Source organism: Rhinopithecus roxellana, chromosome 10, assembly GCF_007565055.1.
Source record: "Rhinopithecus roxellana isolate Shanxi Qingling chromosome 10, ASM756505v1, whole genome shotgun sequence".
In the NCBI taxonomy this organism is placed as follows: domain Eukaryota; kingdom Metazoa; phylum Chordata; class Mammalia; order Primates; family Cercopithecidae; genus Rhinopithecus; species Rhinopithecus roxellana.
The window spans coordinates 26,183,794-26,208,513 of record NC_044558.1 but is presented as its reverse complement, the minus strand read 5'-3'; the positions used below and the strand labels follow the sequence as shown (position 1 = coordinate 26,208,513).

At 41.6% G+C, this 24,720-nt stretch overlaps 1 protein-coding gene across 1 annotated transcript; it reads left to right on the top strand.

The window, feature by feature from the left end:
• GLT8D2 (glycosyltransferase 8 domain containing 2) lies at positions 1-24,713 on the top strand. Its single transcript, XM_030939288.1, has 8 exons — positions 1-97; positions 9,639-9,810; positions 14,255-14,372; positions 16,241-16,325; positions 16,928-17,040; positions 19,257-19,423; positions 20,246-20,358; positions 24,120-24,713. Exons 2-8 carry the CDS (start codon positions 9,710-9,712, stop codon positions 24,287-24,289), a joined length of 867 nt encoding a protein of 288 aa, XP_030795148.1. The 5' UTR covers positions 1-97; positions 9,639-9,709; the 3' UTR covers positions 24,290-24,713.
• Positions 24,714-24,720: the final 7 nt, after the last annotated feature.

Genomic DNA, 24,720 nt, shown 5'->3' with positions numbered 1-24,720 from the left:
TCAGTTAATCAGGTGCTGCTGTTCCTTCTGATTGTGACCCTCTGTGTGATTCTGTATAAGAAAATTCATAAGGGGACTGTGTCCAAGAATGATGCAGGTGAGCGGACATGGAATTCATTGAGTTGGGATACCCAGGAATGTGGTTTGAATGTGTTCCTCTAGGTCCTTTCAATAGCTGGGTTCAGGGACAAGTGACAGCTTGGTCAACTCCCAAAGACCTGCTAGTAGAATATCCACCCTAGGACACCTTTTCAGTTGAGACCTAGGATGGTCAGTGCTATTCAAACTTTAGCATGTGTGAGAGTCGCATGGAGAGCTTGTTAAAACACAGCACTGGGCCTGCCCACGAGGTGTAAGATCAGTAGGTATGGGGTGGGGCCTCAAGATTTGCATTTCCGATAAGCTCCTGGTTGAGGCTGATGCTGTGGGTTCTTGGACCACAGGGTGAGTGCACTGCTCCACATACCATCTCTTTGGAGCTTCTAATGACTTTGCTTATGGAAACCGCCCTCTCTCTCCTCTCGCTGCTGGTTCATTCCCGTCAGTGCAAGTCAGCCTCATAACTCTCAACTTGAAAATGGCCCTTCATTGGCCCTGTATTCTCTCCCAGCTGTACTGAGAGCTGTGTTTCCGCCCTTGGGGGTGAATTGCCTGAGATGGCACCTTCACAACTCCAATGCACACACAAAGTCAACCTCCATAAAAATCAAAAAGCACTGTTTATTACATTTTTAATTAATTAATCAATTTTTTTTTTAAGACGGAATCTTACGCTGTTGCCCCAGCTGGAATACAGTGGCACAATAGCAGCTCACTTCAGCCTTGACCTCCAGGGCTCAAGCAATCCTCTGGCCTCAGCACCCCGAGGAAGTTGAGACTACAGGAGTGTGCCACCACATCCAGCTAATTTTTTGTATTTGTTGTAGAGATGGGTTTCGCCATGCTGCCCAGGCTGGTTTTGAACTCCTGGGCTCAAGCTGTCCTTCCACCTTGGCCTCCCAAAGTGCTGGGATTACAGGCATGAGCTACCATGCCCAGCTGATTTACTTTTTATATCAATCAAACAAATATACACTTATGGTCTGGCAATGGTGGCTCACACTTGTAATCCAGCACTTTGGGAGGCTGAAGCAGGAGGATCACTTGAGTCCAGGTGCTTGAGACCAGCCCAGCCTGGGCAACAAAGCAAGTCCCCGTCTGCATGCACACAAAAAATTACCTGGGCATGGTGGGGCATGCCTATAGTCCCAGCTACTTGGGAGGCTGGAATGAGAGCATTACTTGAGCCTAGGAGGTCTAAGCAGCAGTGAGCCCTGATAGTGCCACTGCACTCCTGCTTGGATGACAGAGTGAGACTCTGAATATAGTTACTTGGTGTGTTACATACATTTATTTCACAGTTTGTTTTTTTTTTCAGCCAGACACTTAGGGACTGGAAACACAGCAGTGAACAAAACAACATCCCTATTCCCAGGAAGCTGGCATTTCTTTCTGATTATATTTTGTAATTTAAAAATTCATTTAAAAATAATTAAAAACATGTATAATCTGATCTAAATGAACATAGAATCTGCAAAGAGAATGATTTTCACACAAAGACATATATACAAAAGCTCTTAGGGCATCATTCATGGTAGCCCCAAACTGGAAACAATTCACATGTACATCAACTAGTGAGGAATGCAAAAAATGTAATTCATCCCACACAATGAAATACTTTTCAGCAGTAAAAAGGAACAAATGACTGATACAAGCTGCAATATGGATGAACCTGAAAAAAAATTATGCTAAATAAAAGAAGTCAGACCCAAAAGACCATATATTGTATGAGTCCATCTGTATGAAATTTCTAGAAAGGGAAAATCTATGGAGACACAGAGCAGATCAGTGGTTGCCTAGAGCTGGGAGTGGGAATGGATTGACTGCAGACCAGCCAGCTCAATGGAACTTTCTAAAGCTGGATCGTGGTGATGGTTGTGCAATAAATTTACTAAACACCATTGAACTGTACACTTACAATGGGTAAATTGAAAAAAATCTGTATTCGTTTGCTTGGGCTACCATAACAAAATAGCACCGACTAGGTGGCTAGACCATAGACACGTATTTTCTCTGGTTCTGGAGGCTGGAAGTCCAGGATCAAGGTGCGAGCTGGTTTGGTTTCTCCTGAGGTCTCTCTCCTTGGCGTGCAGATGGCCGCCTTCTTGCTGTGTCCTCACGTGGCCTTTTCTCTGTGCTGCACTCCTGGTTGTGACCCTCAGCGTGATTCTCCTCTTTTCCTCCTCTTATCAAGACACCAGTCTTACTGGGATAAGGCCTACCAAATGACTTCATTTTAACTTAATTGCCTCTTTAAAGGCTCTGTCTCCAAGTGCACTGACATCCTGAGATGCTGGGAGCTAAGATGTTAACAAATGGACTCTGGAGGACACAATTCAGTCCATAGCAGTATGTATACCTCAATAAGCTGTTCTAAAAGAGAGAGAGAGAAGGAAGTCACATAAAGACGAATGTCGTCTGAACTGACTCCACTCTTCATGCTTCAATCCCTGCTCATAAACCAACACATTCGCTCAGCTAATCCCACCACAGACTCCCTTCTTCAGGGAAGGAAGTGGATAGGGTTTAAAACAGTTGTTAAAACAGCTCGAAAGAAATGCACATCCTGACTGACTAATCAGACCTGTACAGAGAAACAAAGCATTTGGACCACATGAATGGATCCGTTATCACATGTTTATCCATTCCGTGTTAAAATTTTTAAAAATCGATGTTACAAAATACCATTCAAACGAATGTAGTGTTGGCATGGAAGAATGCTTGTGGTATGTTAAGTGGGAAAAGGAAGTTGCAGAAGAGACTGAAAAATATGATTCCATTTTGGCTTTTAAATAATAAGTGTTTAAGGTATATATTCTTTTTTTTTTTTTTTTTTTTTTTTTTTTTTTTTTTTTTTTTGAGACAGAGTTTCACTCTTGTTGCCCAGGCTGGAGTGTAATGGTGCCATCTTGGCTCACCACAACCTCCGCCTCCAGGTTCAAGTGATTCTCTTGCCTCAGTCTCCCAAGTAGCTGGGATTAAAGGTATGTGCCACCATGCCTGGCTAATTTTGTATTTTTAGGAGAGATGGGGTTTCTCCATGTTGGTCAGGCTGGTCTCAAACACCTGACCTCAGATGATCTGCCCACATCAGCCTCCCAAAGTGCTGGGATTGCAGGTGTGAGCCACTGCGCCTGGCCCAGGTATATATGCTTTAGTATTACCATGAAGAAGGGTTTAGGTGGCACACACCACACTGGTTGTGTTATATATTGTTATAAAGCAGAGGTCTACTTTCGGAGTGGGAGTGAGAGGTCTGCAGAAAACAGTCACAATTTACCAAATACTCTTCTCTTTGGGCTGAAATTTTTTCAATAATTGCATATTACTTTTTTTTTTTTTTTTTTTTTTTTTGAGACGGAGTCTCGCTCTGTCACCCAGGCTGGAGTGCAGTGGCCAGATCTCAGCTCACTGCAAGCTCTGCCTCCCGGGTTCACGCCATTCTCCTGCCTCAGCCTCCCGAGTAGCTGGGACTACAGGCGCCGCCACCTCGCCCGGCTAGTTTTTTGTATTTTTAGTAGAGACGGGGTTTCACCATGTTAGCCAGGATGGTCTCGATCTCCTGACCTCGTGATCCACCCGTCTCAGCCTCCCAAAGTGCTGGGATTACAGGCTTGAGCCACCGCGCCCGGCTGCATATTACTTTTTATAATTTAAAAAAACATTAATTCAAAGAACTAGTGTTCTAAGTTAATGTCCAGAGGTCCTGTGAAGTCCTATGTTCAAGTAAAACATGGCAGCATTCTCTGTAATATCTCCATTGTGACATTGCATGTAATCTCCCAATACTTTTCTTGTGATTAGTGTGCTGGTCACTCACAGCTGTCCCACTTGGGGAGAGGTAAGCTGATACACTTGGCTAAAACAATCCTTATTGGAAATGAATTCTGAGTCATGGCATTAGGAGAGCAGATTTCCTTTCTTCTAGGAATAGGCGTGGCTTGATCAGAGCTGCTTATGGAATGGACGAAGGCAGTATCATTTCTATTCCATTTTGCCAGCATTGTGATGTTTACTATTTTTGTTAGGCACAAAATAGTTTCCTGTAGCCAACCTTTTAATGCTTTGGCTCAGGCACCAGTTGGTACAATGAATCCGAATAGTGGAGCAGATAATTCCTAAAGAAACTGCAAGGATGGAGCATTGATGACGAAGGTACAGTTGATAAGCCTTTCCGCCACATTTCTCCAGTGTGCATTTGTCCTTCTTTCTGTCCAGGGCAAACTTTTTGGCAGAGAGCAGCATTTTTGCCTTAGGTTAGTGCTCAGTGTCTCTATCTGGCAGAGGCCCCTAAGGAGCGTGGCAGTGTCATGTGTTGGCAGCAGAGCTGGACACTCAATGTTTGACCTTCTTCTGGAGTGTCCCCTCTTTTATGAGGACACTTTCCTTTTACCTTCTGCTTCCCACTGTCTGATGAAGGCCTCTGCCTGAGTCTGGCAGCCAGGCACAGCCCCAGCTTTTTGACCCTTCCCTCTTATTCCTCAAGGGCCCTGTTTTCTGAAGCTCATTCATCAATTCCATTTAGTTCATTCCAGCAAACTTTCATTAAGCACTTCCAAAGTGCCAGACTCAGTGGGGATAGTATAATGAGCTTATAGTTTAGTGGAGGAGACAGACACATAAATAGATTCTTCCAGTGCATTGTGGCAAGTGCTCAAATAGAGATATCTAATATTCACTCATCTGTTCAGATTGTATTGAGAATCTACTATGTGCCAGGCACTAGGACAGCTGCAGAGGATACAGAGATGAACAAGATACCCGTCCTCACAGAGCTCCGAGTATAATAGGAGAAAGAGGGAAGACATGCAACCAAATAAATTCCAATGCAATTAATAAATTCAACCATAGGCAAGGCCACAGCATAGAGAAGATGTGTGTTAATTTGTGTAGGGAGCTGTTAAAGGCTTCCCAGAGGATCTGATGTTGATACTGCATTTGAAATGACTATGTAAGGGTTAGCCATGCAGAAAAGGATATTGAAAACATTCCAGGCATTGGGAACATCATGTGCAAAGGCACTAAGATAAGAGTAGTGTTCAGGGAACCACGAGGAGTTTTGTGTTGCTAAAATAGAAGGAGGTGAGGCTGGAAAAGTGAGCAGGGGCTAGATCATAAGGGGCCTTGTGTGCCAGGCGAAGAAATGTGGCTTTACCTTTTAGGAACCAATGAGGAACTTTCCAGCAATGAAGAAACATAGACAAATTCGCATTTTTAGCAGATCACTTCACGGGCAGCAGGTAACATGTCACATGATACCTCCATAACATTATAACTTAGTCCAAAAGGAATAATCCTTAAGAAACTTTCTTTTGGGTTTGTTTATGAAAATAACTCATGGTTTGTATTAGTCTGTTTTCATGCTGCTGATAAAGACATACCTAAGACTGAGGGAAAAAAGAGGTTTAACCGGACTTTCAGTTCCACATGACTGGGGAGGCCTCAGAATCAAGTGGGAGGCAAAAGGCACTTCTTACATGGCAGCAGCAGAAAAAAGTGAGAGATGCAAAAGTGGAAATTCCCTATAAAACCATGAGATCTCATGACATTTATTCAATACCATGAGAACAGTATGGGAGAAACCACCCCCATGATTCACATTATCTCCCACTGGGTCCCTCCCACAACATGTGGGAAATATGGGAGTACAATTCAAGATGAGATTTGGGTGGAGACACAGAGCCAAACTGTATCATTCCGCCCCTGGTCCCTCAAAATCTCATGTCCTCACATTTCAAAACCAATCATGCCTTCCTAACAGTCCCCCAAAGTCTTAACTCATTTCAGCATTAACTCAAAACTTCACAATCCAAAGTCTCATCTGAGACAAGTTCCTTCTGCCTATGAGCCTGTAAAATCAAAAGCAAGCTGGTTACTTCCTCTTCCTAGATACAGTCAGGGTACAGGTATTTGGTAAATACAGCCATTCCAAACGGGAAAAATTGGCCAAAACAAAGAGGTTACAGGCCCCATGCTTGTACAAAATCCAGCAGGGCAGTCAAATTTCAAAGCTCCAAAATGATCTCCTTTGGCTCTAGGTCTCACATCCAGGTCATGCTGATGCAAGAGGTGGGTTCCCATGGTCTTGGGCAGCTCTACCCTGTGGCTTTGCAGGATACAGCCTCCCTCCCAGCTGCTCTCACAGGCTGGCATTGAGTGGCTGTAGCTTTTCCAGCAACAGTGCAAGCTGTCAGTGGATCTACCATTCTGGGATCTGGAGGATGGTGGCCCTCTTCTCACAGCTCCACTAGGCAGTGCCCCAGTAGGGACTCTGTGTGAGGGCTCTTACCCCACATTTCCTCTGTACTACCCTAGCAGAGGTTCTCCATGAGGCCCCCGCCCCTGCAGCAAACTTCTGCATGGGCATCCAGACATTTCCATACATCTTCTGAAATGTAGGTGGAGGTTCCCAAACTCCATTTTTTTTACTTCTGTGCACTCAGAGGCTCAACACCATGTGGAAGCTGCCAACGCTTGGGGCTTGCACCTTCTGAGGCCACAGCCCAAGTTCTATGTTGGTCCCTTTCAGCCATGGCTGGAGTGGCTGGGTTGCAGGGCACCAAGTCCCTAAGCTGCATACAGCACAGGACCCTGGGCCCAGCCCACAAAACCATTTTCTCCTAGGCCTCTGGGCCTGTGATGGGAGGGGCAGCTGTGAAGACCTCTGACATGCCCTGGAGACATTTTCCCCATTGTCTTGGGGATTAACATTTTCCTCCTTGTTACTTATGCAAATTTCTGCAGCCAGCTTGAATTTCTCCTTAAAAATTGTTTGTTTTGTTTTTTTTCTATCACATCGTCAGGCTGCAAATTTTCTGAACTTTTGTGCTCTACTTCCTTTATAAAACTTTATAAAACTGGAATGCCTGCTTAGAAATTTCTTCCACCAGATATCCTAAATTCTCTCTCTCAAGTTCAAAGTTCTACAAATCTCTAGGGCAGGGGCAGAATCCCCCGGTCTCTTTGCTAAAAGATAACAAAAGTCACCTTTGCTTCAGTTCCCAACAAGTTTCTCATCTACATCTGAGACCACCTCACCCTGGACCTTATTGTCTATGTCTCTAACTGGCTTTTGGTCAAAGCCATTCAACAAGTCTCTAGGAAGTTCCAAGCTTTCCTACATTTTCCTGTCTTCTTCTGACCCCTCCAAACTGTTCCAACCTCTGTTTGTCACCCAGTTCCAAAGTTGCTTCCATATTTGTTGATATCTTTTCAGCAACGTCCCACTCTACAGGTACCAATTTACTGTATTAGTCCGTTTTCATGCTGCTGATAAAGACATACCTGAGACTGAGAAGAAAAAGAGTTTTAATAGGACTTACAGTGCCACATGACTGGAGAGGCCTCAGAATCATGGCAGGAGGTGAAAGGCACTTCTAACATGGCAGCAGCAAGAGAAAGTGAGAGATGCAAAAGCAGAAATCCCTGATAAAACTATCAGATCTCATAACACTTACTCACTACCATGAGAACAGTATAGGGAAAAGCACCCCCATGATTCACATTATCTCCCACTTGGTCCCTCCCACAACATGTGGGAATTATGGGGGTACAATTCAAGATGAGATCTGGGTGAGGACACAGAGCCGTACCATATCATGGTTACTTTAGTTGCTTTGGAAAGTATAAGAAATATAAATAAAATCAAAATCACTCCTAACTCCATAAATAGACATAGGTCCATTTGCAAATATGTATGTATCAAATTGTGATCAAATACTAGAGAGAATTTTGTATTCTTTTCCTCCTTAACAGTGTTTTATGAGCATTCTCTCATGTCAGTATATATATTGCGAAAACAAAATTATTTTAGCGGTGGAAATTTCAGATGCAGTAGCTAGCTGGTAGAAAAGATGTAGAAGGGGAAAGAGGAGGCCATTCAACGTGTCTTAAATTACACAAAACATAGTACCTGGTAGTTAGTTTCAAGAAATGTTTATTGAATGAAATATCAGCTAGAACTACCCTGGACCTCAGGGATAGAGGTTTTCCAAAAAGGATCTGGAAAGAGAAGGGGCAGGGGGAGAAAGGGGGTGGAGACACACACACACACACACACACACACACACACACACACACACACACACAGAGAGAGAGAGAGAGCTTTAAGTAAAAATCAGATGAGTACTTTATAGTGGATACTGGATACTCTACTTATGGATCATTATTCTTCTCCATGGCTGAAAGTTGTATTGTGACTCTAAAGTATGATGTTATGGCTTTGGTATTTTATAGCATAGCCAGGCTCAAAAGAAAAATTATTTATCTTGTGCATTACTCATGCTCTTTCCTTTACCTCCTTCCTCTTGCTGTCAACGTTTGAGAAACTTGACTAGAGTGGGGATAGGAGAGGGAAAATCACGAGTATCTTATAGCAGTGTAGGCAAAGTAAATATTCTGATGCAGGGAAGAGCTGAGGACTGTTGGACAAATGAGGCTTTTCAGTTCCTTCTATGTTTTTTAACTGTGTGTGTGTTTTAGGCTAACCAATTGGCTCCTGTAAGATAGCTCCAAAATAATAGATTTTGTGTTATGATCAAAAGGGCTCGCTGTCTGATGTGCTAGAATCCAACACTATGACCCTGGGTTCTGAGAAAAGCAAAGCTTTTTCTTGTAAATCGACTAACAAGGAGACAGGAGCTTTTAAGGCAGTAATTTTATTAGAAAAGGCTCAGGGGTGGATTCTGGGATTAGTAGGTGATTGATGGAAGGGAAGAGGAGGTCTAAAAAGTCCTGGGGCATGCACAGTTATCTCTTCATGCTACCTCGTGGGTCTCATGTGCAAATCTGGGAGGAGTTAGTATGAAACACGGGGCGGAAATCCAAGCTGTGACATCAGCAAGCTTGTTCTGAACAAACTTCAGTTGACCAGATTGGCTCCAACTGATTTCAGCCAGTTTCTTAATCTCAGAAGGAGAGAGAGTTTCATCATTTCAGCAATTTTTTTTGTTCTAATCTATCATTCTGCAAACTCAAGAATTTGTATTAGTCATTGGTTTCTTTAACTCTTTGGGAGTATGGTTTCAATAGTGACATAAACAAAATAGAAGTTTATTTCTTCTCTCAAGTATAAGTCTGATGTATCAGTTCCACAGTTATCCAGATCAAGATCCCGTCTATATTATAGTTTCGGTGACCTCAACAAGTAGCTTCCATCTTGTAGTGTAAGCTGGCTACTCTAACTCCTGCCATCATATCAACAGTCCACCCAATGGGAAAGGGGAAAGGCAAGGGGGTAGGTGAGCATTCCTTTGAAGGGTAGACCCAGCAGTGGCACACATTACTAACATCCCATTGGTCAGAACTCAATCATATAGAGCTGCACGGGAGTCTGGTAAACCAGTCTTTGTGGTTGGCTATGTGCCAGCTAAAATTCCAAAGTTCTTTTCTAAGGGAAGACAGAACGACTAGATATTGGAGAACAATCAGCAGCCTCTTCCACACTATGCCATCTTCCCCCAGGAGTGTGGAAGATGCATTAAACTGGCTCTACTGTGAAATTCTTTCATGTTCCAAGACACCAATTTTGATGTTTCCAGATGATGAATCTGAGACTCCTGAAGAACTGGAAGAAGAGATTCCTGTGGTGATTTGTGCTGCAGCAGGGAGGATGGGTGCCACTATGGCTGCCATTAATAGCATCTACAGCAACACTGACGCCAACATCTTGTTCTATGTAGTGGGACTCCGGAATACTCTGACTCGAATACGGTAAGTTGTGTCTTGCAGACTTCGGCACTTTCTGTTTCCTTTCACCGCCAAAGACCAAAGAAAAAGAAAGGCAAAAGATGAGGATTAAGAGGGAGAGGGGGGAGGGCGTAGGGAAAGGGAGGAAGGAAGAGGAGAGGAAGAAGGAAGGAAAATCGGACAGGAAGGAAGAAGAAAGAAAGAAATCCCCCCCAGGGGTCGTCCTTCCTTCAGTACTTCCTTCCGTCCGTCCTTCTTTCCTCTTTCCTTCCTTCTTCCTCTTCTTTCTTTTTTCTTTATTTCGTTCTTTCTTTCTTTCTTCTTTCTTCTTTCTTTCTTTCTTTCTTTCTTTCTTTTCTTTTCTCTTTCTTTTCTTCTTTTCTTCCTTCCTTCTTTCCTTCTTCTCTCTCTCTCTTTCTTTCTTTCCTTCTTTTTCTCTCTCTTTCTTTCTCTTTCCTTCCTTCCTTCCCTCCTTTCCTTTCCCTTTCCCTTTCGCTTTTCTTTTCTTTCTTATAGGATCTTGCTGTGTTGCCCAGACTGGAATGTGGAGTGGTGCAATCACAGCTCACTGCAGCCTTGACCTCCTTGGCTCAAGCAGTCCTTCTGTTTCCACCTCCAAGTAGCTGGGACTACAGGTGCATGCTACCACACCCAGTTTATTTTTTAATTTTTTGTGGAGAGCTTTGTTGCCTAAGTTGATCTTGAAATCCTGGGTTCAAGCAATCCTCCCTCCTCATACTCCCAAAATACTGGGATTACAGGTGTGAACCACCACACCTGGCCTCTACTTTCTTATATTTCCTTAAATAGATTTCCTTTATTTTTGGATTAAGAAGAAATAAACAGAAAATTAAAATTTGAACATATTATAAAAATGAAAGATAATTGTAAAATTTTGGTATGGAGTATGTCTCTCTGAGCCCAGAAATCATCAACAAAAGTGCACAGATTTGACTGCATACACTGAAAAACTTTACAATGATGAAAAATACAAGTGAAGCTATTCATACAATAGATTAGGACAAATTTTTTTTTTTTTTTTTTTTCCTGAGAAGGAGTTGCCCAGGCTGGAGTGCAGTGGTGTGATCTCACTGCAAGCTCCGCCTCCCGGGTCACACCATTCTCCTGCCTCAGCCTCCCGAGTAGCTGGGACTACAGGTGCGCCCGCCACTACACCCGGCCAATTTTTTTGTATTTTTGGTGGAGACGGGGTTTCACCATGTTGGCCAGGATGGTCTCGATCTCCTGACCTCGTGATCCACCCGCCTCGGCCTCTCAAAGTGCTGGGATTACAGGCGTGAGCCATCGCTCCTGACCAGGACAAAGTATTTTTAACATCTATTATAGACAAAGAATTACTATCCAAAATACAGAATTGTTACAAAAATTTTAAAAACATGAAAATTTTAAAAACATAGTTAAAAAATGGGCACAGAATATAACCAGACAATTCACAGAGGAAAAACATACAAATGGCCAATAAACGTGAAAAGGTATTTTAGGCTGGGTGAGATGGCTTACTCTTATATTTCCAATACTTTGGGAGGCCAAGGAAAAAGGACGACTTGGGGTCAGGCTCGAGAGCAGCCTGGGCAACATAGCAAGACCTCTGTCTCTACCAAGAATTTTAGAAATTAGCCGAGGGTGGTTATATGTAGCTTCATGGGAGGCTGAGGTGGGAGAATCCCTGGAGCTCAGGAGTTTGAGGCTACTGTGAGATAAGATTGCACCACTTAACTCCAGCCTGGGCAACAGAGTGAGACCTTGTTTCAGCTAAAAATAAATAAATAAGGCTAGGCGCAGTGGCTCACTCCTGTAATCCTAGTACTTTGGGAGGCCAAGGCGGGCAGATCACCTGAGGTCAAGAATTTGAGACTAGCCTACTCGGGAGGCTGAGACAGGAGAATGGCTTGAACCCGAGAGGCGGAGCTTGCAGTAAGCTGAGAGACGGCCACTGCACTCCAGCCTGGGCGGCAGAGCAAGACTCCATCTCAAAAAAAAAAAAAAAAAAAAAAGAATTTGAGACTAGCCAGGCCAACATGGCGAAACCCCGTCTTTATTAAAAATACAAAAATTTGCTGGACATATTGGCACTTGCCTGTAATCCCAGTTACTGGGGAGGCTGAGGCCGGAGAATGGCTTAAACCCAGGAGGTGGAGGTTGCAGTGAGCTGAGATCATTGAACTCAGTTGAGATCAGCTGAGCCACTGCACTCCAGTGGCTCCAGGCTCACTGAGATCAGCTGAGCCACTGCACTCCAGCCTGGGTGACAGAGTGAGACTGCATCTCCAAAAATAAAAAATAATAAATAAAGTTTTCCTATGTTATTAATACGAAAATGTGAATTGAAACATTTTTGCATTGTTGAAAATGAAAATAAAAATGAAAACATATATGTCACTTCAGTGACATAATTCTTCACTCATCAGGTTGGCAAAAATTAAACAGAACAACAGTACCCAGTGCAGGCAAGTGGACATGCTTATTCCTTATTTATACAATGTGCATTTTCTAAGTTGGTAAAGCATTTGGCAAGGTCAATACGGCAATATCTATCAAAAGGTTGTATGCATATATAATTTGACTCACATGCCGTTTCCTCTTCCAGGAATCTGTACTACAAAAATTCTAGCACATATTACCAAAATATGTGTACAACAATGCTAGTTTCAGCATTATGTGAACTAGTGAAAACATTTCAAAGTGCTGAAATGTCCACCAATGGAAGAATATTTAAATGAACTGTGAAATATGATCCAGATGTTAAAAAAAGAAGGCACTCTGTCTAAACAGACATAGGAGATTCCCAAGGCATATTGTTAAGTGGAAAAAGCTAGTTGCAGTATAACTCGTATAGTATGATCTACTTTATGAAATTCAAAACCCCTAACTATAAGTGTGTACATGAACATGTGTTTCTGTGAAGAAAAAGAACTGGAAAGCTATCAAATTGTTAACACTGACTATCTCTTGGGAGGACGGAGGAATCGGGAGGGTGCTGATGAAGGGAAATTCAGGGTGTTTCAGTATTATTTGATCATTCAAAAGGAGAATATATTTACATACTGCTTTTATAATTAAATGTTTTTGTAGTGGTGCCATCAGGAGGTACTGAGATCTGTAAGGTGTTTTCCTGTAATCTAAATGGCCCTTGGCTGCCCTGGGTTTTGATGTGTTGTGTATGCTTTCTGGTTTTCTGTCTCATTTCTCACTCTCCTTATCATATTATTGCTCATCATTCACTTAGCCTGTTGTTAACAGTCCATTAACTATCCATGGGTATGAAAACTAGATAACTAAATCCAAAAGGATGGCATGTATAAGGTTTCTGGGGAAGGGTTTGTCCTTAGCAAAAGGCATGAGCCTCATGACTTTCTGACTTTGGCCAGTGGCTGTTTCCCAGTTCTTGCTGTCCAGTCTACTCCCTGCCCCCTTTTACATATTTTAAAGATTTTTTCATTGAAGTAGAATCCCAAAACAGAAAACTGTATAAATCCAGTGTGCAGTTTACTGGATCATCACAAAGTAAACACACTCATGTAACATCCAGCATGTTCTCACTAACAGTATAATCAGTCTTTTTAAGTTTGCCATTTTGATTAGTGTCCAGTGCTATCTAGAAATTTGAGGTTTCCTTATTTCTAATGTCATTGAACACTTTTCCCACACACTTTGTAACCATTTGGAAGTAAGTGTTCAGGTCTCTTGCCTATTTTTCTGTTAGTCTATCTTTTTTTAATTGATATGACCAATTATTTTTTCAGATTTTGCAGATCTAAATTTTGTTCACATTTAATTCTTTTGTTGATTTTTAGTCAACAACAAATACTACCCTAGGTGACTTTAGTCATTGGACATTTTATTTTGAGATTATTTCTACCAAGAATCTCATTATGAATTGGATACAAGACAAAAATTCTGCAAGACCAAGAAAACAGAAGGGGAGAGGGAGGGGGAAGAGATGGGGAATGAAGACAGATGGGGAAGATCAAGGGACCAAATCAAAGAGACAAAGGTAAATTCAAATCAGCCTTGGAGTCGAAACCACAGAGTAAAAATGACTTCGATCAAAGTTGAGGGTTCAGAATGTCCTGTTTCACAACATTTCAGAGCTGTTACCACATGGCGAAGACAGTACCAGCAATCACAGATGCTGCTTTATAAGAAAGAACACTTTTCATTCTTCCTGTTTCCTGGGGAAATTATTTGGATCTGGGGAGACATTTGGTTATTACTATTTTGCTTCATTTCCTTTGCAGAAAGAGTTACGTGATTGAGGGGAAAAAAAGATTTAAAGTCACACCAGATGGGGATAAAAGTCAGAAGGATTTATTGGACTAAACTCTACTAAATTTACACACATTTTAATTTTAACTTTCTAGGGAGGCAACAGATTGACCCTGGGGCAATAGGCAAACGGAGGAAAGAATTGAAGGGTATACTAGAGGTTTTTTGGTCATCTTTTTAGAAAATGGATTGAACATTCCAAACTGAGAGAAATAAACTTCAAAATCGTGGAATTCAACCCGATGGTCCTCAAAGGGAAGATCAGACCAGACTCATCGAGGCCTGAATTGCTCCAGCCCGTAAGTAGGGAGCACACAGGTGCTGGGGACAGTCCTTGGTGAGACCTATGTTGAGTAAAGGAGTGCTAGTCACCGGGATGCATGTGGAATATTATTTTTGAAGCCTTGTGGTGTTGATCTCCGCCAAACTCTGCTTATGTATAATTTATAAGCCAGCTGCTACAGAAAGGATGTAAGATGGTTTATAGAAGCACAATGAAGTTTATTAAAGAAGAAATGAAGCGTTAAAAAAAAATGTAGAATGCATTTACAGGTGTGAATATGTCTGTGGGGGTGGGAGCTGGAGGAGGGCGAGGTAGCTGAGGCCAGGAAAAAGTATTCCAAACCCACCAGCTGTTGGGATATTTAACTATGATTGTACGTTAAATCTGCCTCTGAGTATCCGACAACTAAGAAAAAACAGTAGCATGATGGAGTATATACTTCCTAGTACTGACTAAGATAATATATTCAGGAGACACCAACTCTTTTCCTAGCGTTGGGAATCTTAAGGTATTTTACCACAAGAGTTCTTACCAAAGGGACCCTCTCTTGCATAACAAGTGGTGTTTTTGGCCGGACGCGCTGGCTCGTGCTTGTAATCCCAGCACTTTGGGAGTCTGAGCGGGAAGGATTGCTTGAGCTCAGGAGTTTGAGACCAGATTGGGCAACATATTGAGACCCCATTTATACTTTAAAAGTTTTATTTAGTGACCAAGCATGGTTGCTCACGCCTGTAATCCCAACACTTTGGCAGGCTGAGGCAGGCGAATCACGAGGTCAGGAGTTCAAGACCAGCCTGGCCAACATAGTGAAACTCTGTCTCTACTAAAAATACAAAAATTAGCTGGGTGTGGTGGCAAGAACCTGTAGTCACAGCTACTCAGGAGGCTGAGACAGGAGAATTGCTTGAACCCGGGAGGCAGAGGTCGCAGTGAGCTGAGATCATGCCACTGCACTCCAGCCTAGGCGACAAAGTGAGACTCTGTCTCAAAAAAAAAAATTTTTTTTTTTAAATTAGCTAGGCATGATGGCATACCCCTGTAGTCCTAGCTACCTACTCAGGAGGCTGAGGTGGGAGGATTGTTTGAGCCTGGGAGTTCGAGGCTGTAGTGAGCTGTGATCATGCCACTGCACTTCAGCCTGGGCAACAGAGTGAGACCCTGTCTCAAAAAAGAAAAAAAGAAAAGAGTGGTGTTTTTGATAGCAGTTTTACAGAAACTGCGGCCACCTTCTACATATGATTGTTACTTAAATTCATCCCTGAAAATTTACTTAATTCTGAGACCTCTGTCCATGATATGGTCTCTCCCCAGTTCCAGATATTGTCAGAGTACAAGCTAAGACTTCAGATTAAGCAATGTTGTCAGTAATGAAACTTCGAAGTTCCTACACACAGGTCATTCTGCTCCTTTTTCTGGTTCAAGGAGCTAAAAGGTTGAGCTTGCTGTTGGGATGACACGTGTCTGTGTGTGTGTGTGTGTGTGTGTGTGTGTGTGTGTGTGTGTATTTAAGGCTGATTTAATTGACAATTATCAACATTACTGCATGTAGAGAAAGGCAGGTGATTTGTGCCGTAAAAGATTGACTAAGGAGCCTCTGTGACTCCCACTGCAGCAGTTCACAGAGATGAAAGTAGCAACAGCCTCAGCACTAGGGGGTTTGGATCTAGGAGATCGGCTGATCCGCCAGCGCTGGCTTCAGCCCCAGGCCTCAGATAAGTTGGGCACTGGGAAGCTCAGATGAGACATCTTGCTAGCTCCTGTTTCATTCCGCTCCAAACCTGGAGCTAAGCGGAGGCCATGGTCAAAGCCGACTCTCCAGTACCCCCAGAAGACACTAAGCCATATGCCTCTCCCCCACCATCATTTCTTTTGTTGTTTTAACAGCTGAATTTTGTTCGATTTTATCTCCCTCTACTTATCCACCAACACGAGAAAGTCATCTATTTGGACGATGATGTAATTGTACAAGGTACTCTCGCTAACTGCCAAGAACACTTGGAAAAGAAGCAGCTGATAAGTAGAATAACTGTCTCTCTTCATTTTTCAAATAGCTAATTGCTCAGTGAGTTTTGACTGCTTATTTAAGTTGTGAGTACAGTATTGTTGTAAATGTGGAAGTATTTTGGAAACGGGTTGATACTTACCGAAACAATCCAGTTTGACTCTGATTGTCAAAACCTGCAATAAATAGCTTGGTAGCCTTTCCTTTCCCTATATCCCTATAATGTATGGAAATGAAGTGTCACAGATGACAGTCTTAGGAGTGAGCTAAGTTTTGGTGTTTAAATGTTGTGCTCTGTCTCTTCCACTACAAACAGGATACGCATTGGTGTGGTACCTACTGAGCAACAGAAATAAAGAAATTAGATCAGTGCCAATTTGAGCTCATCATTAAGTGGCTTTCTAAATCTGTAGGCACGACTCTTACTAAATAAATTGTCAAGCCACTTGAAATCAGGGATCCAATACTCTTCTCCCATAGCAAAATCAAGAACTGTTTAAGCTCTAAGGCTCTATCTAGCCCGAAAACAAATGCTATAATGTTTTCATTGCTGGTGTTTCTAAATTCAGGTGATATCCAAGAACTTTATGACACCACCTTGGCCCTGGGCCATGCAGCGGCTTTTTCAGATGACTGCGATTTGCCCTCTGCTCAGGATATAAACAGACTCGTGGGACTTCAGGTGGGCATATGCTGTCTCGGAAGTCCTCCCTTCACCCTACAACTCTGGCCCCTTCTCCCCGCTCTGCAACTCAAAATGAGTGTAACCTCCACCTTGAAATCCTTATGGGCCAGTCTGGACTGCTGGGAGGCAGAACAGTACAGGGGTCTGGGACTTTGGGTCATATCTCAGCTCCATGCCTTACCAACTCTGGAGTGACTTACTTTAACCCTGCGAAGTCCCACCTTCCTTACCTGAAATATGGGAACAATCATGTCTACTTTGTTGTGTCTTTGTGAGCAATAATGAAATAACATGATGTCCAAGTGTCCAGCATGAAATAAAAGCTCCAGAAATGATCATTGTTACCTAGGTGGCTCATCACCATGCTCTCTGTCAGAGATGATGTTTTCTGTTAAAGAGACTTGCTGAACCATTGGTTCTATTTTCAGAGTTTTGACCATCGTTTTTAGCCCCCTTCCAGTAGAAGAAAATATTGATTTTGTTAAGGGTAAAGATCTCCTTACTCTGATGGAACTGAGGAAAGTTGAACCTACATGCAATGCTGAAACCGAAGGGGTAGCTTTGAAATAAGAGGTGTTATTAAGAGTTGAATGCTGTTTTTCAAAAAAGCTTCTAGCAAATAATTTTATGTGTGTGGCATTTTAAGGCACTTCAAAGCATAGGCTCTGCGACCAGATTCGATTTTGTCAAAATCTTGGCACTATCACTTGGCAGTTTTATGACCTCAGGCAATTTACTTAGCCAGTTGTTTCTACCTCATTTGTCAAACAGAGGTAATACTAGTACTTCCCTTGTAGTTATTGTGAGGATTAGTTAGTACATACAAAGCTATTAGATGAGAGTAATGAGGTAGTACATGTAAAGTTCTTAGAAAAGGACTTGGTGCATAGAAAGTACTCAAGTATTTCCATGACTCCTGTGTGAGGTTTGAGAGCATCACATTAAGGAATTATAGATGATGACAGTCTAGATGGGTGAAAGAATGTGTATGTCCTGCCCCATACTACATTCATTCAAAAACTACTTATTGAGTGCTTACTCTGTGCATGACACTGTTTTAGGTGCTAGTAATACAGTGACCAAAATGAAAACTCTTGATTTTGTGTGTTTCACATTCTAGTGGGAACAGACAGACAGTAAACAAAATATTTAACAGAGGACTGGGGTGGAGGCAGGGCTGTATTTTAAATACGGTAATCAGGGAAGGCTCCACTGAGATTGTGCTGTTTGAATCTAAACTTGAAAGAATCGAGGGAACCACTTGTGCAGGTGGTTGGGGGGAAACCCTCCAGGAAGTGGGAAGAAGAAGTGTAAAGACATTGAGGCAGGGGTGAGTCTGGTTCATTAAAGGTGGTCGCTGTTGCTGAGGGATCAAGAGGAGAATAACAGGAGTTGGAGAGGTATTGGAGGGTCAGATGATACAGGGTATGACAGGCCATTTTAGGAACTCTGGCTGCTTCTGTGAATGAGATGGGAAGCTATTGGAGGAGCTTAGAGGAGATGAGTGACCTAGAGACAGAGTGGTGTGGAAAATAGTGGAAGCAAGGATACTGGTTAGGAAGAACTTGCAGAAATCCAGTGAGTGACAAGTATGGCCTGAACAGGAAGGTAGCAGTAGTGGCAAGAGAAGTGGTTGGCTTCCGACATTTTGAAGATGGGACCAACAGGATTTGCTGAAAGATTTGGATGAGAAGAGAGTGAGAAAAAAGGAGTCAAGGAGGACCTAATGACCCCGGGTTTTTTGCCCAAGTAACTAGAAGGATAGAGTTGTTGCCACTGACTGAGGTGGGGCAGATGCAGGGAAGCAGGTTTGGGATAGGATTGGGGTCAATTTTGGGATATAAGTTGGAGCTGCCTTACTAAGCATCTGAAAGGAGACGTTTGGATGGCAGATGTAGCAGGAGTTGGAAGTCCAGAGGAGAGGTCAGGGCTGTCAGATGGGTGACATTTAGAGCCATGAGACTGGACAAGGCTGTTTATGGAGTTATTGCTAGAGAAAGGCACTAGTGCTGCACTCAGACCTAGGGCATTCAGCATTTAGAGGTTGGAGAAATGAGGGAAACCAGCAAAACAAACAAAAACAACAAACTACCAAGTGGCCAGTGACACAGGAGGAAACCCAGAGATACTGCACAAAGGTTTCAAGAAAATGATCATTTTCCAGAAACAAAAGATTCACTGGTCAAAAGCATGCACATCCTGTTCCCTTACAGAATACATATATGGGCTATCTGGACTACCGGAAGAAGGCCATCAAGGACCTCGGCATTAGCCCCAGCACCTGCTCTTTCAATCCTGGTGTGATTGTTGCCAACATGACAGAATGGAAGCACCAGCGCATCACCAAGCAATTGGAGAAATGGATGCAAAAGAATGTGGAGTACGTGAAGACTTCTCTACCATTTTTTCCATGCTTGGAAACAAAATCATTCAGTTAATTTTCCACGCGTAGTTCAAGGGTTAGAAATATTTCACAGTCATCTGAGGTCAGATTTTCTTACAGAGGCAATGTTAAGAAAGAAAGGGGGCAGTCAATGAAAATCTTTCCTCAAAAGATATAAATCAGAGGAATCAAGATCCTGTGGAGTGAGGAGTCCCTGATTATACATTTTCCTAGTAAGCCATTGAAAAATGTGACTTGAATCTTTTCCACCCAACAATCTTCATTTATCTTAGTTGAGTTTCCCCTTCCAACATAGATTCTTATTAAGGATTATTATATAAAATCAACTTTGCTTTTTAAGGTTTTTTAAAATTTATAATTTTTTATTATCAGAGTTTTAAAATAGAGACGATAAAAATAACTCTAATACAAACACGATTATCACATCATTGTATTGCCTAGCAGTCTTGTGCATCTGGATATTTTAATACCATCATAACCTTGAATTTGCAAGTAAAGTTATTCTAAATAATGTAGGATTCGAATTTGATCTCCTGTGACTACTATTTAAAACCTTGGGGGTTAAAATGGCAAAATATTAATACTGTTAGTCTAGGTGATGTATATTGGAGTTCATGGTATTTTACTATTTTGTGTATGTTTGACAATTTTCAAAATGGAAGTTGGGGGAGAATGAAAGGCCGTAAGTCTTAGTACATAGTGGAAGAATGTCTTACATCATTTACAATATTAGATTCGACTTTATCTGAGTTTGTGGGGCCTCCAGGCCAAATGTTGTTTTTCTATTTCATTTCTTAGGGAAAACCTCTATAGCAGCTCCCTGGGAGGAGGGGTGGCCACCTCCCCAATGCTGATTGTGTTCCATGGGAAGTACTCCACAATTAACCCCCTGTGGCACATAAGGCACCTGGGTAAGTATTTTAGAAAAACGATTTAGAAAAACGCAAATGTCCTTTTTTTTTTTTTTTTTTTTTTTTTTTTTGAGACAGAGTCTCGCTCTGCCACCCAGGCTGGAGTGCAATGGCATAATCTTGGCTCGCTGGAACCTCCGCTTCCCGGGTGCAAGCAATTCACCGGCCTCAGCATCTTGAGTAGCTGGGATTACAGGCGTGTGCCACTACGCCCGGCTAATTTTTGTATTTTTAGTACTGATGGGGTTTCAACATGTTGGCTAGGCTGGTCTCAAACTCCTGACCTCAGGTGATCCACCCATTTTGGCCTCCAAAACTGCTGGGATTACGGCACGAGCCACCATGCCCGGCCGCAAATGTGCATTTTATAGATCCAGTGAGCACCATGGCGAGGAGAGGGTGCTACATACAGCACCAGGTTGTTCAATTAAAATCCTCCAGGTGACCTTGGGCAAATGACTTAACCCTCAGTGCTCAGATTCTGCAAGTGCAGCTGATATTCTTAGCTACCTGAGAGGCGTGTTTCTGGAGATTTATGGAAAGCCATCAAACTCATGCTTAGCATATAGTATGTGCTCAGTAAACATTAACTGTTAAGAGAACTTTCGGCTGGGAGCGGTGGCTCACACTTGTAATTCCACCACTTTGGGAGGCCGAGGCGGGTGGATCACCTGAGGTCAGGAGTTCAAGACCAACCTGATCAACATGGTGAAAACTGTTTCTGCTAAAAATACAAAAATTCACTGGGCATGGGGGCAGGCACCTGTAATCCCAGCTACTCAGGAGGCTAAGGCAGGAGAATCGCTTGAACCTGGAAGGCGGAGGTTGCAGTGAGCTAAGACAGCACCACTGCACTCCAACCTGGGCGACAGGAGTGAAAATCCGTCTCAAAAAAAAAAAAAAAAAAAAAAAAAAAGAGAACACTTGCACTGTCAAAACTTCAAAACTTTATGGAACTGTCAAGCCACACTTTTACTTTCTCTTGCAGTAACTTACAGTGGACAAAACCAAATAAATTAGCATAATGGCTTAGGATGAATTCAGAAAGCTGCCATTAAAATTTATCCTTTAAAAAGCAGTTGACTCTGTTCTCTGTGAGTTCCTTAAGTCTTTCATTCACTACACAAGTGTAGGGTTTAGAGTATGAATTGGAATCCCAACTATGATTTTGGGTAAGTTACTGAATACATATAAATGGCTTAGCGTAGAGCCTAGCATAGAGGACACATTCACATCCACTCTAACACATGCCACCATCCCTTATCCAAAACCCCTGGGCCAGACCTGTTTAGAAGTTTAGAAAGGGTTTGGATTTTAAAAAGGTAATGTGGTGCTGAGTAGGATCTAGGTTTTACTGCCAAAGAAGTTATTAAAAAACCTTTTCTTTTCAGACCTTTGGGGATTATTTTAGAATTGGAGGCAATGGATATGGACTTATATTTACCAACTGTCCATTACATTGCTAAGAACTGGACTAGGTTCTGTTAAGGAAGGTGAATATTATTTCTAATTCTCACAACCACCCTGCAAGGTGTTATGTCCCATAATCTTTTTTTTTTTTTTTTTTTTAAAAGGATATAATTGTGGAGGCTGAGTTCCTGTTTGCTCTCGATAATTCTGTGGATTGCTTCTGCATTATTACCAGAATCCTCTCATTTTCCTGAGCATGTGTATGCACAAGAGTGCCACAAGGAAGTTAGTGTTCTGTCTGATTTGATTTAGAGTCATGTTGGGTTCAACATGAGGTCAAATATCAACCTTTCCATGTGCAGATCCCATCAAAGTAGGTCTATTTTTAAAAATGTGTAGGAACAGTTATGCAGAGCTTAGATCAATAAGGTTGCAACATTTTATGATCTTGAGACAGAGACTCAGAATTACATTTTATGAAACATCCAACTTAGACCAGGCACGATGGCTCATGCCTGTAATCCCAGTACTTTGGGAGGCCGAAGCGGGTGGATCACTTGAGGTCGGACCAGCCTGGCCAACATGGTGAAACCACATCTCTACTGAAAATATGAAAAATTAGCTGAGCATGGTGGCACACGCCTGTAATCCCAGTTATTCGGGAGGCTGAGGCAGAATAGCAGCCTAAACCTGGGAGGCAGAGATTGAAGTGAGCAGAAATCATGCCACTGCACTTCAGTCTGGGTGACAGAGCTAGACTCCATCTCAAAAGAAAAAAAAAGAAAAGAAAAAAAAAAAAGAAAAGAGAGAAATATCCAACTTACTGACAAGTAGGAAGGGACATATTCTTCCCAAAGGAAAGATGTCATTTTTCTTTGTAGAACAGAGCTTCCATCTGTGCTGAAGGTTTTGGAATCAGGGATAGTGTGCAAAGTAAATCACAAAAATCATTTGAAAAATGAGGTTTTAGGGTGTTCTGGAGGTAGAAGGGCAACATAACACTAATGGGCATTAAGTTTGGGTCTAAACAGGCAGGCTTAATATTTTTTAAATTTACAAAATATATTTAGCTAAAAGCAATTTCATCACCCAAACTGCAAGCCCCTCTGAGGTAGTTCTGCATAGCCCTTCAGTTACGAAGCTGAGAGATGAGGATGCCCTTAGTAGAGACTTTTCATGGGAAGGTGCCTCTTCCCAAATGAGTATTTTCTTTGTATATACTCTGATAATTGATAATTATTCCAATTATGCTGCGATAGCTTCAAACAACTAATTCCTCTTCTGCAGCTGCCGTTACAGCTATGTTTATTAGTAACAGAAGCCAGGTTGTGTTGTTGTTAACATCGTACACTAGAATAACATAACCCTAGCAAATCAACCCTCTCATAATTCAATGGACTTTCAGCTGTTTAAATAATATATACATCAAATTCCTTTTCATGGAAAGAAAGTTGAACGCTATAGAGTTTTTTTAAAATTTTACATTCACACCACCTTAATGTAGTTCTAGAATAGGTATTCTAAAAAATATTCTAAGCAATGACACTGTTAGGGTAAATGCATAGTCTCTTGAAGTGATGACTTATGAGGGGAGTAATATTCAGGTGGAGATAGCTGTTTAAAAAGTAGATCTTAGTCACATTTTACACGAAGACAAGACTGTTCAAAAGAAAATGTTGCCATTTTTCATTAAGGAGGTGAAATGCAGAGAAAAAAGAACCCCTATAAACTCTTGGGTGGGAGGAAAATTAATAGAACTTCTTCGGGGACAATGTGGCAATCTCTATCAAAACTGAAAGGCAGACACCCTTCAGTCCAGCAATTCCACCTACAATATTTTATCCTACAGATATATTTGTACACATAGACTAGACATACACAGAGGGCTGTTCATTGCTGTGTTTATGCTAATGATAGGATAGAAACAATCTAAATGTCCTTAATAAGGAACCTGGTCAATAAATAATTATCTATCATTCTATATGGTCACTAAAAATAATTTGGTAAATCCACATGTATTGCTGTGGAAAGTTTCCCAAGACAGTAATTTTAAAAGGCAATGTCCAAATAAAGAAATAAAATAATTTTTTTTTAAAGGCGAGGTAGCAGTATGCTCATATTCTGTCTTTAAATATACATATACAAGCATACAGGTCAAACAATGCTATAGCTTTACTAGAAGGATTCACAAGAGACTAACAACAGTTGATTTGGAGACATGGGGTGGGTAGAATATTCACTGTATAACCCTTTTGTTTACCTTTTTTTAAACTATGAACTTGTATTCAATTTATAATACAAAAATGTTATTCTCTAACAAGCCTATTATTTTTTCTCTAAACACAATGAAGGCTGGAATCCAGATGCCAGATATTCGGAGCATTTTCTGCAGGAAGCTAAATTACTCCACTGGAATGGAAGACATAAACCTTGGGACTTCCCTAGTGTTCACAACGACTTATGGGAAAGCTGGTTTGTTCCTGACCCTGCAGGGATATTTAAACTCAATCACCATAGCTGATATAACTCTACCCTTAAAATATTCCCTGTCTAGAAATGTGGAATTGTCTCTTTGCAGCCAACTATAACAGTGTTCTTTATGAACATTACCTTTGATCCATATGAGCCACCATATAAAAACCAAAAACTACTGTGTGCAAATTATACCTTGGACCATATAGGCATTGATTAACTTCTTTAAGTACATGTGTTAACTATGGAAATCGAGATTATGTGACTGAAAAACATAAAGGAACAGACCCATCTAGATACCAGTAATCAATCTGCTTAATTCTGAAAAACAATTATATCCACAAATTTTTAAAACTTCTAAATGTATTTTTCACATGTAGATCTTTTTAACAGGTTGCCAATCTTTCCTTTTATAAAACTATTACATTTAAAATATGGATGTCTGAAAAATAAAATATTAATCATTTTTATGATTTTTAT